At 51.7% G+C, this 12,521-nt stretch overlaps 1 protein-coding gene across 1 annotated transcript in view; it reads right to left on the bottom strand.

The window, feature by feature from the left end:
- Positions 1-444: 444 nt before the first annotated feature.
- Positions 445-12,521, bottom strand: part of NPTN (neuroplastin) — a 38,463-nt gene continuing 26,386 nt past the window's right edge. Inside the window, exons 4-8 of the mRNA XM_062501302.1 lie at positions 10,152-10,285; positions 9,097-9,370; positions 1,202-1,223; positions 806-879; positions 445-484 (exon numbers count right to left, since the gene is read on the bottom strand). Of these exons, the coding sequence (XP_062357286.1) occupies positions 819-879; positions 1,202-1,223; positions 9,097-9,370; positions 10,152-10,285 (491 nt within the window). The 3' untranslated portion in view covers positions 445-484; positions 806-818. The remainder of the gene's footprint in view (positions 485-805; positions 880-1,201; positions 1,224-9,096; positions 9,371-10,151; positions 10,286-12,521) is intronic.

The raw sequence follows: 12,521 nt of genomic DNA, 5'->3' as shown, positions 1-12,521 counted from the left end.
TCAGCAGCTTCAAAATGATCCACAACGACTTCTGGTTTCCCCTCCCCCAAATATAAATATATACTGTATATATCTTTAGTTTTGCTGTACTTTACAAAAGAAGTCTCACTAGATGGCAGCGGTGCGGTTTGAGCGGTGCCGAATTTAACAGCTACAGGAAGTAAAAAACGGCGCATGCGTGAACCCGCCTGGCTACTGCTCGTGTAAAGAGAGGAAAGGAGGGGGAAAAAAAAGCAACATTCACAGCACATCAAGCCCAAAAGAGTTTACACCTTCTACACGGAAGCATTATTAAAATTCATCTGGCTAGGTCATCCTTGCAGGAGAGGCTAAATAAGGCATGCGTTAGACAGTCATATTGTTGCTCACTTGGAAAGGAAAGAAAAATAAAGAAATCAGACAGAACTGGAGTTCTAGAACCAAGAGTTCCAACCCTTAAATTTAGCAGGTCATATTGCCATCAGTCTCTCAGAAACTTAAAGCTCTAAAAAAGAAATGAGAAAGAGGTGCTAGTCAATGGTGAACAGTGCAAGCCGCCGCAGCCTGCAATCCCCGCGCTCCCACCGGGGCACGGGCTCCCGACAGCCCCAGCTCCACCTTTTAGCAGGGAATGAGGAGGGCTCGGCAGCTTTGTCTAGATTTTAGCAGGCAGGTCCTTAAAGCCCCTGCCTGTTCGAGGAAATCAATGTTTGGTCCCCCCCGCGCTCCCTGAGGCGCAGCGGGAATGTTTCGCTGCTGCGCCCCCAGCACTCCGGGCAGGAGGGCTGGGCCTGCCCGCTCCCGGCCGGGCACAGGCAATACTTACATGATGAGCATTTTTAATTTGTGTTTCTCTGACGTAAGTTTTTGTCTTTGTGATTGTTTGTAGAATTAGTTTTCCTGCAGGAAGGGATGAGAGAGAAATGCACCAAAATCAGTCACAGGTCCAGGAAAAACTGACATTATCTGTACTTCCATTAAACAGCGTTTCAGTCTTCCTCCCTTTAACTGGCTGAAGACAACAGAGTTTTAGACTTTGTATTTTAGCACAGTATTTGTTTTCTAGCAAGATGCTGCTTTTCTTTCCTCCAGTGCTAAGAAACACACCAGACGGCCCAACACCATCTGTAATGTCACATGCAGTACCAATCCTGTGATTTATCACCTCCCACAACCCTCCTGATTAACCCAAAGAGTATTTTTTTCCTGAAAGCACACTTACATTGGCCCAGCTGGTTCATCATCTGCAGCAAGCATCCCGATGCACCCAGGGAGAGACAAGGGAAGGAAAGAAAAAGACAGTCAGAGTTTGCAGGGTGCCACAGGTGGAGCAGCAAACTGATCTATCTACAGCATCAAAGGCCATTCCAGTCGGGAGTGCAAGGATCATGGAGTTACTGCTCTGGGTTCGGGTTTAATGGCAGGTATGTTGCTTCAATGGGTTTAGTTAACATTTGGAATGCTGGTCATGAAGGACTGCAACTGTAGCGGACAGATTGGTGCAACATGGTCAAGACTCATCTTGTCCCCAAGTTCCAGTGGTTCAATCTCATAAAAAATAGATGAAGAGACAAACCAACGGTTCGGTTGTAAAATCCTGCTGGATGTTTGCTTGCATTGACTTTTTTTTAATCCGTATTTTAATTTTCAAGCCATTTTTCCACTGCTGATGGGTAACTCCTGGTATATACCCAAGAGGGTACATACCCCACACTCATTTTCCCCCATGGATGAAACAACCTCTACATTCCCCATTTTTCTCAATGTTTAATTAGAAGGGACCAGGTTAGGAGGAGGCTGAAGGGGAACACTCGATTCCAGCCCCAGCCATGGTCCTTGGGCAGTAGCATCTGATGTCACCAGGAGTCGGGAGTGCTGGGAAACCTCCGGACACACTTCAGCTGCAGAGGACTGACAGCATCATCCTGCCCATGGCCCTTGGCAAAACACTTTTAAGAACTGGGGAGGAAAGGGGGGTGGGGGGGTGGAGAAATCCGCCAATGAGGAATGTTTCATATTAACTCTCAAGACCAATTGGGCTTTTTTTGAATTCTCAAACACTATTTTCTCCCACGCTGTAGTACAGAAGACAGAAATGCATTTAGACAACCATACAAGAGTCAATCCAGGAACCTAATGCTCCCACAGGATGGATTTTGGGAGGACCAGTTCTGGCCCTGCTGGTTTTGGCACTTGACAGTTGCCACTCCCACCTCGTGCTGGAGGGATTTTTTCAGAGAAGTCTTTTGAGAAACTCTCAGCAGGATTCCACAAGGGTGCTCAGTGCACATGAAGCAGTTATGGAAATTACAGTCTTACAGTGTAGGCATCCGCATGAGCACACGCCAGGAGTAATGTCAGGGAGAGGGGACATTACTCCACCTGGGCCTTCGAGGCAACGGAGAGGCAAAGCCACCGCTAGCACAGACAGTGACCAGAACAAAAAATACTTCAAAAATAAAGAACTAACCACAAACCAAGAGCTTTACAGCCAAAGTAACAGACTAGCGACACACTAGTGTCCACAGAATTCCAGTACTAGCAACAGTAACTACTGGACACCGTACAGAGAACTGGGACTAGGAAGGACAGCCAGACATCAATGTGCTGTTGTATATACAGTGAGATATACAGAGACACATCAGGTACTCAAACACAAAGCACGGCAGAGGAATCTACAGCTTCCTTCCACAAACATCTTTGGGAATCAAGGATCCAGGAGCAGCCGAGCTCCGTGCTCCGGGTGGGAGGAGCCTTGGGAGGAACAGCAAGCCCTGGCCCCCAGCACCAGCGCTGCCTCTGCCACCCAACTCGGCTCCAACCAAGCACCATCGACAGCTTTGGGAGTTTGTTTGGCTGGACTTCAGCAATATCAAACTGCACCGTGGATACTCACTACAAAATAACCATTTTCCCTTCTCTGCTCAAAGATTAAAATGCCCATTTCAGATCAGCAAGTTTGTGTTGTCAAAAAAAAAAGAAAAAAAAAAGAAGTTTCACATTTATAAAAGCTGCCGTTGGTGATTCCTCACGAAGGTCCCACAAAAAAGCCTACTGGAACACTTAAATAGATGGTGGATCCCCACCACTCCTCCCTGTCCCACCTCTAACCTAAACCAGAGATAAAAAGACCAAGGGAAATTCCCGGCTGACGTTTAAGTGCTGGAAAAGCATCCCCAGTACAGTACAGACACAGACCGAACCCTCAGCGAAACCAGGGGCAACAGAACAACAGAAAAACCAGTACAAAATCAGACTAAAGAAAAGGTTCAAAACAGCAAACTGAAATCCAAATTAGTTGTGAACGTGAATGAGAAAGTTTTCAAGAGTGTTAACGTTATGACTTGTGCATTGTATAGACTGAAGCGGAGGTTAAACAAACTCCAAAGCATGCAGAGCTCTCACTTACCACCATTTTTTAAGGGTATGATGCAATTGAAGGGGGAAAAAAAAAAGAAGTCATAGTAACCGACAAGATCAATATAACCCGAAGCTTTAATGCCACAGCCCTGCTCTAGAGCAGTCAGTACCACCTATGGCACGGGGACGTCCCCCAGCACTGCCCAAACGCTGCCGGCAGCGGCCACAGGCGCTGAGCCCCTCCTGCAGGATCTCTGCTGGGACTGGGCATCTGCAGGCTCCAAAACCCCCCTGGTTACAAACACAGCAATAACCCCCACAGCCAGGCCTTTCCTGCGGGAATGGAATGACCTGCTTCATGGGGTCCCACAAGCACACATTTCTGAACCAAAATGGGAGAACTGCTGCTTGTCTTTCACACATGTAATCAATCCCTGCAGGCAAAAACATGTGGGAACTAAAACTGGAGGATGATGACCAGTAGATCTCCCTTAGATGGTCCACTTGTATGTTAATGTGTTTTGTGCTGTTGCCCCCAGCCCCCAGTTTCAGCCTTAATTTACAAGGCATTTTGCATGTCGCTCACTTTCTTTCACTGCCTTTGGAAAGCTACAGGATTTATTTTTAGTATCAAATTAATCCTGGCCAGCATCTTGTGACTGGTGGAAGTTGAAAATTAAACACCAGCGGGTTCTTCCAACACTAAGATTCCAATTTTTGCTTCTGAAGGGATTCTATATCTCAGCTCATGCTTTAAAACCTGCAAAGAATCAATCCCAGACTGGTTTGGGTTGGAAAGCCCATCCAGTCCCACCCCCTGCCATGGGCAGGGCCACCTTCCACTATCCCAGGGTGTTCCGAGCCTCAGTGTTCAACCTGGCCTTGGGCACTTCCAGGGATTCAGGGGCAGCTTAATGTTCTGAAGGAGCAGCCAGAGCCTGTGACAGCTTAGGGTCCTGTGTTATGGTCCATTCCCACTGGGATACAACGGAACTGCTGGGAACAGCTGATGGCTATGGCCTCACTATGTACCTGCCTCACAATCTGCTCACCCTGATGAATTTAAAGTGTGGGAGAGAAAGAGGGGCATAAAAGGGGGGAAAAAAACCCACCAAAATCACTGGTTACAAAAGGTAACTGGTTCAGTTAGACAGGTCGTTTCTTTCAGTTACTTACAGTAATAGCAGGAACAGGGGAAGTCAAGAAAAAAGCAAAGGAGGGTTAGAAAGAATGTGGGGATTTGGATGGAGCTTCTGCAGAGCCAGGAGAAGAAACACATTTATGGGAAGTCTTGGGATTAGGCTGAGGAAGGAGAGGGGAAGAAGGAAAAGGGACATGTTATAACCCGGTCGCCTCACGGCTTCGGACTCAAGATCTTGACTACGGATTTACAAGTAAAAACCTCTCCCGTTCCTATGGGGAATGGAGCCAAGGGGTTTTTACTTTCTACTTACCACAGAGAACACCCTTTAACCCAGGGGCTGTGCTGATTTTAGGCTATTTGATCCAACAAAGGCAGAAAGCCCACTCCCTTTAGGAACCTTTGCTACGCTCAGGTGGTGCTGGCTGGTCGCTCTGTCTATTGAAACCAAGCGGCTCGAGCTGAACCACAGAGAACAAAGCCATTCCCTTCTCTCCCTGTCCAGGGGAGCACCCCTGCATTCCCTGCTGGCACCGCGTCCCGCTGGGCATGCAGCCACATGCCAGGGCATGCCACGCTCATGCAGCTCTCGCCCCCAAAGCCACGGAAGCTGCGCGTGGCCAGCCCCTGGCCGCTCCCTGAGAACGGGGAGCGAGCTGGATGCTGTCTTACCCGGCGTAAGGCAAGTCAGAACTCACGTTCTGAAAGGATGCGGGAATTCAGGCGCCGTGTGCCCTCCTTTCCTCCTTCCAGCACGGGATTTGGATGTGCTGGGAGAAGCCCTCAGCCACAGGCAGCGCAGCAAGCCCGGTGCTGGGCACCCCCTGATGCCACTGTTTTGGTGGAAACAGAGATTTCACGGGTGCAACGTTCCTTTTCCTGCTCTCCAGCAGCAGGAAGGAGAATCGACTGCCAAATCACAGTTCTGAGAAGGAGGAAACATCAGCAAAGGAGCTCCTGAGCAGCCCTGGCCCGAGGCACACCAAGCAGCTCACCGGACACACAAAGCGAGATCCATGCAAAACCGAGTCCTGCAGTCAGGAAATGCCAAAGTTAAAGGAATGTCCCTGCTCTTCTGGCATGGCAGCGCTTCCAACACAGGGAACATCTTTACACTGGGAGGTGTTTCGGGAACACGGAACTGCTCCAAGTGTACGCAGGAGCCACCACCCTCCCCAGCCTCTCGGGGATGGAGCCATGGGCACGCTGAGCCAGGCCATTTGAAGCCTGCAGAACATGGAGAACAGAGGGAAAGGGAATTCATTCAATTGTCTCGTTGGGCTGGCCAGGCAGAGCTCCCAAGTGCTGGGGAGAAGTTCCAGATGCCTGAGGATCCTCTCACCCAGAGAACGCTTCTGTCCCACCAGTCTCGTGCCCCAGGACTAACTGGGCACTTTTGCTCAGCACCAGACTGGCCTGACCTGAGGACCTGACCCAGCACACCCCAAACATTTTCACTTGTGTAAGTTTAACTGAGCCAGCCAGAAAATATCACCTGGGCACAGCATGAGATGAGAGCTCACCGTGGGCACCTGCAGCTCCCAGAAGGATCCAAAACCAGTTCATCCTGCACTGCCCCAGCCAGGAGACAGGGTGTGCTCCGGCAGCTCATTAACAGCTCCTTCTGCTCCAAAAGCCTTTGATTTTCCTGAACATAGGAAGTGGCCACATTTAGCAGCACTGCTTTTCTCCAAATTTTAAGAACAATCCTTAGTGCGTAAGTCACGTTTCCAGTTACCTGCGCACTCCTCTCAGCAGGCCAGGTGGTGGCCAGGACATCAGAGGATCTCCTGAGGAACAGTGGCAGTCACCCTGGGGTGGATGTGTGGCACCTGCACAGGGAGGACACCACAGGTCCCAGCACCTGCAGCCCAAGCCTCGGGATCTTTACAGGGATCTGCAGCCAGAATCATCCCCCACAGGAGGACATGCTGAGCCAAGCGGTACCGACCCCTGGGCACAGATCCACAGCGATCCATCCTCAGCCATCCACACTCACACCTGCTGTGGGACCTGGGCTCACACACATCACAGAAACCTGGGCACTCTGGAAGGGCATTCCAGAGTTATTCCACCCTGGGAAGACGGGCTGATGGTGCTGATGATGAAGCAATCTCAGTGTCTAAATTTGGAGAGGTCCAAGGAGAATGTTCCCATCCCAGCAGGATGGGCAGCAACAGCTCAATGGCTGTTGCAGCACCATCTCATGTGGAGCTCTGCCATGAGCACAAACCCTAAAGCTGAGCACGTCCCACTGACACCAGGATTAGGAAAGCCAGCGGAGAGATCCTGGCTGGTGCCAGATGCTGTGGATAACACAGAGTGCTGTGGTGTTTGGCCTCAGCCTGCCGGCTCAGCCACAGCTCCCTGACATTCCTTCCCCACTCACTGCAGCAGCGGAGGCGGAGGTGTGATTTTGGAAGAGGGAGCTGAAATTCCAAACGCTGAGCATGCCACTGCATTCCTGCATTAACTTTGGCATTTCATAACCGTGTCTTGAAAATAATAAAATTCAGGATAACCCAAGTGAAACATCCACACGTGGGAATCAGGAGGCTCCTGATGATTTCCCACGTGTGCATTTGTAGGTGCCCTGCTCTTGGGGTATTCCTCACCACAGCAGCACAGAAAGCTTCGATGCCAGTACAGAAAATGCACAACTATCCAAGGAACGTGTGACTCAAGGCCACGTGATGCCGCTTGTGTCTGTCAGCCAGGCAAACCTCATCCACAGGTACACTGTCGTACTCAGCATGGATTTTTCCTCCAGGAAAGGGGACAGGGAGAACATCTGACCCCCACGGAGGTGCGTCATGTCACTCTCCAGGGCTCTGCCTTCAAAACAGCGGCCCCAGTGAGAACTGGAGTAACCTCAGCTCCTTGGCTCATCATCCTGGACAGCTCCAGGAGGATGATGAGCCTGGATCCCTCGGGTACCTGAGGAGTGGCCAGACCAGCCAGGAAAACTCCAGCCTTGGAAAGAGGCAGTGAACTCTTCACCTCCAATGTGAGCTTCCCTGCACCATCATGGGGGCTGTGCTGTGATCCGGTCACGCCAAAGCCAATTCCTGCTGGATTCAGTCCATCTGGGACTGCTTGCAGGGAATATTTGTGTATCAAATTCCCAGGACCTTATTTTGGTCCTTGTGAAACTTCATCCAATGAAAATTCTGAACACAGGAAACCGTAATTACTGATGTGGAAGTGGGTACATGCAAGGGAAAATGAGAATTGTCTGTTCCAAGTTTTCCAGGCTGGTGGAGATCCCTGAGGGCACGCTGAGGGCAGGACAAGCGCCGGAGCCACTGGAAGCTGTTAGTGATGCACAGAACATGCACTACGGTTCAACTGGGGGGCTCCATCCCAAGAGCAGCCCCCCCACATGCTCTGTAAGCAGTTAGTAAGTGCTACTCAAGGCTTACAACCAGAGCTGGTTTCCTCTAGCGATGCACTACTTCAGCCTGCTCTGATCCAAGCCCTTCTCCTGTGATTCCATTTGTTGTGTTCTGTGAGCTCCTCTCCTCACTGTGGATGCCATGTGAGGTGAGTGTGCCCACCCCACACACAGATCACTGTCTCACACCACTATATTCATGCCCTGTGAGGGCCCAGGCCCCCCTGCAGCCCCACAGCCACACCCTGGGAAGTAGCTCTCACTGGGAAAGGCTTGGCCAGCCCAGGATGGTGCTGAGGATCACTCCAGCATGCTGCCCTCCACTTGCTCTGTGCTTGGATCCATCAGGTTCCTACAGCACCATGACATTCCTGCTGCTTCTCCCAAGGAGTCCTTGCAGAGCTTTTCTCACTGCACACTGGAGTAAGCTGCTAGCAGCACATTAAAGGCTGTTTCTCAGCATGGATCTTGCAAATACTCAGCCTCGCACTGCCCCTTTCCCCAGCTGGCAACAGGGGAAGGTGTGCAGGAGAAGCTCATAGATAAAAGTTACTACTAGTTGTATGTACCAAATAGATTGATTAATTAATTATTGCTACCACCAAACCTGATAATAAGCCCTAATTTTATAAAATCTTATCAGCAGCTACAATTAAGATACAGGTTCCAGAGCATTCCTTAATTACAGATTCAGCTACGCAGCAGGGTAAGAGCCCACCCCACATCTCTGAACCCTGAGCACATTTTAGTTTTGAAGCACCTTTGCAGCCTCAATTCCTTGAAGTGCAACGATTCCTTAGTTTGAGTGTCATGTTCCCTCAGAGCCCTGCCCAGTGTCCGACCCTGAGGCCACGGGGAGGAAGGAATGCCACCAATGGTGAGGGTGCTGCCAGCTCTGCCCCTGTGCCGCCCCCCACTCCTTGGGACGGATGGACAGCGTTTCTCAGGAAAGAGATGGGAGCACTCCATCCCTCATGCAACAAAGCCTTGAAGAGATCCATAACCCCCTCCCGCCCCACGGTCTGAGACCCCCTGAAACCCAGCCCTGGGCCTCGCACCCTCTGGGCTTAACGTGTGGAGAGGGGAGAGAGGAGAAAGCCAGGAGCGGAGCGGGACAGACTGGGCCGCTGGTCCTTCCTGCACAAGGCCCCCGTGGTTCCTGCAGCGGGACAGCTCCCGTGGCTGGCCGTGCTCCGTCACAGGCGGCGCTGGGCGCGCTTACCGTCGGGAACTTCGTCCGGCCGCTTCCGCTTCTCGTAGATGACGATGATGACCACCAGGATCACGATCTCAGCCAGGATGCCCAGGAAGGGCCACAGCGGGGCCAGGTGGCTGCGCACGCGCAGGATGGTGGTGACCGACACGGAGCCCACCTGGTTGGTGGCGTTGCACTGGTACTCGCCGGGGTCCTCGCTGATCTGCAGGTTTGTGATGCTCAGCTCGGTGTAGTTCTCTTTGTTGGAAATGAAGAACCTGCCCGAGGAGTTGTTGATGTCCTGGCAAAGGGACAGGGGTGGGAAATGGCAACAGCTTTAAGTTCTGGGGCCTTTGTGGCACGGGAACAGGAGGAGATTCGAGGGAGGAACCCAGGCCTGGTGCTTGTCTCTCCAAACACCACCAAAACACCACGAAGGGAACCCTGCACTCAAGGGCCTGATCACTGCCAGCGCTCAGCCACTCCTTAAAACCTCCAGCTCACGCTCAGCAGGGAACACCCACCCCATCCTGTTATCTGCTTCACGTTTTGGCTCCATCCATCCAATTGTGCCTCCCTGGTAAGTCATGCAGCAAGAGGAAACAGCTGGGTTGGAGGGGTTAGAAATTCCCAGCTCTCCTCTATTCCCACTGCTGGTCACATTTTCCTGCTCACTACATCACTGGCTACATGGAACAAACAGATCACCTGAGCTCTAATGGGGATAACTGCATCCTCCTCACATTAAGTCTTGTGAGCTCAACTGGCAAAATCTGGAGGAATTTATAACCCAACGTCGTTTTAAATCATGTCTCATAACTCAGATCTTGCAGTTTGTAGTGAATTCCAGAAAATTACTTTAAGGGTAAGTTCTCAACTTTGCCCAGCAATGCAGCGAGCAACTTTTTTCACATACCAGTAATTATGCATTCACCCATCCATCCTCACTGCTGCTGAAAATATCCACCTTCAGTCACAGGCTGGAGGAGCTCCACTTTGAGAAGTTACAGAGTGCCTTCAACAGCCCATCCCTCCCTCTGGGGCTCTGGGCAGGTGCAGACACCCTGACCCCCCTTCCTTACCTCAAACACCCCATTGACCTTCTTGCGCCAGACCCACTCGGGGTGGGGGAAGCCCACAGACTTGCAGTACATCAGGGCCTCCTGCCCCTCGTTTTTGTTCTCACTCCTCTTGTGCCCAGTGATGTCAGGAGTGGCTACAAGACAACACAGCAGCTTGTAAGTACAAAGAGGCTTCTTTCACTCATCTGGACGAAAATCCCTCCAACTCCCAGGAAGCTGTGCTTTCCCACACTGAGATGCTGTGGAAGAACTGTGTCTGTGTGTCCCTGGGAGCAGCCCTAAACCCTGTGCTGCTGTCTGTGTGTCCCTGGGAGCAGCCCTAAACCCTGTGCTGCTGTCTGTGTGTCCCTGGGAGCAGCCCTAAACCCTGTGCTCCTGTCTGTGTGTCCCTGGGAGCAGCCCTAAGCCCTCCCCTAAACCCTCCCCAGCTCAGGCTGTCTCAGGGCAGTGCCTGGGCTGACCTCTGGCCCAGCAGATGGACCCGGGCTGCAGGGCCCACCTTTAAAGCTGCAGCTCCTAATTACAGCACACGTGGCTCGCTGTGTGATGGCAGCTCTGAGCTGTTAATCCATCCAAGGCCAGCCCGGCTGCTCCAGGAACCTGGAATTTCCTATAGGAGGCTTCTCTGCACCACCAGCAAATTCCCTGCACATGAGTACATGGAGTGAGCAATTCCAGCTGCAAGCTGAGATAATGAAGGGAATTTCACAGCTCTGATCAAAGAGAACAAAACCTCTCGTGCCACCAGACAGCAGCTGAGCCTGCTCTTCCCAAAATTACAGCAAAATCTTTGGGAAAATGCCTGGCAAGCTGATATGCTTCCTACTATCCTATGTCAAAGGGGTTTTGATGCAGGAAGCGTCCCGTGCCTCAGGTTCGTCCTGGACAGTAACATTATGGAAGTGACATTCTGAGCCACAGAAAATCCACAGCTGTAGGAAAACCTGGGCTTCAGCTCCTGCTGGTGTGTGTTCGCCTCAACAGGCACACCAGGAGAGGACTGAAGCACTTCCAAAGTGTCCATGGAAATTCCAACAGCATTTCCAACACAGTCCTTGGCTTTGCAGAAGTCCTGACCAAAGGATGAAGCTCAGCCAGATGCCAACTCATTAATTCCAAGGTGATGCCAAGCACAGCTATGATAGGTAAGAACAGGCCAAGAACAAACTCAAGGGGTTTATTTCAGAAAACTGACACCCAAAATGTATCTTTCCACATCAGAAATAAAAATGCTCTGAGAGCCATAAATCCTGACCTGAATGAAGGCACCAGATCCAAACAATCCCCTGGTCTTGTACTAAAAGTTGCTGCCAGAAACTATAGGAAGCTGGGAAGAACAGGGAGCTGCCAGGTGATCCCTCACTCCCTGTGCCTGCAAGGGGCAGGAGCACCTGGAGCAAATGGAGCTTCTGAGCTTCAGGTCTTCAGGCAGGAAACAAATCAGCTCTGGGGCTGGCTGTGCTGCACTACTCCAGGATCCCAGGCACTGCAGAGCACCTGCCATGTCCTTCCAACCCCCTGTCCCCAACCTCGGAGAGGAAAACGACATTTATTCCAAATAGTGAGGGCTCCAGAGGGCAGTTTCATCTTGGGACCTACTGAAAGGTGCCACCACTTCCCTGCTGGGCTTGGGACATTCTTAAAGCAGGAGCTGGGTGAGCCTCCTGTGGCTTTTGCTTCCTGGAGGATGCCCAGGGGGGATCTCCTCCACCCTATGGACACGAGAGCCCAGCAGTGAAAAGGCAACAATCCTAGAGCTGGTGCTGCTGGAATGCCAGCAGGGACTGCAAACTGGGAATGGTTCCATGAGGAAAAGGAGCAATGGCACTCAGTAGCACAGAGCTGCAGCCCCCACAGGCTGAGCTCCAGTGCCATCCTGAGTGGAGCTGAGCCTGGAAAAGGGGACAGGGACAGCACTCCTGGCTGGCCCAGTGTGTGTCAGGCTGCTGGAGAGAGGAGAGGGAGAGAGGAGAGGGAGAGAGGAGAGGGAGAGAGGAGAGGGAGAGCTTTCTGGGACACCTCCACTCTTAGTCCAGGGTGACACAATGACATTGCTGAAGGAGAGGCCAGATCCCAGGGGCAATCCCAGCAGAGCAGCAGTGCCCAGAATACCTCTGCTCCTCCCTGGCTCTGCTGGGAGAGGGTTATTCCTGGAGCACCCAGGGAGCTGTGTGCAGTGCTGGTGTTTCAGGGCTCGGTGCTGCCACCCAGACACAAATCCAGCATTTTCTCTCCCTAACAGTGCAGGAAACTGTCCTGCTGTCCCCATATCCCTGCAGTGCCAGCTTTAGCAGGGTTTTCCCTCAAAGCTCTTCAAGCCAGGATTGCTCCTTGCACTGCTCTGCTCCAGTGCCAGCAAAAGCCCAGGGT

This window comes from Cinclus cinclus, chromosome 13 (genome assembly GCF_963662255.1).
Source record: "Cinclus cinclus chromosome 13, bCinCin1.1, whole genome shotgun sequence".
Classification (NCBI taxonomy): domain Eukaryota; kingdom Metazoa; phylum Chordata; class Aves; order Passeriformes; family Cinclidae; genus Cinclus; species Cinclus cinclus.
The sequence above is the reverse complement of the archived record's forward strand: the minus strand, read 5'-3'. Positions and strand labels throughout refer to the sequence as shown.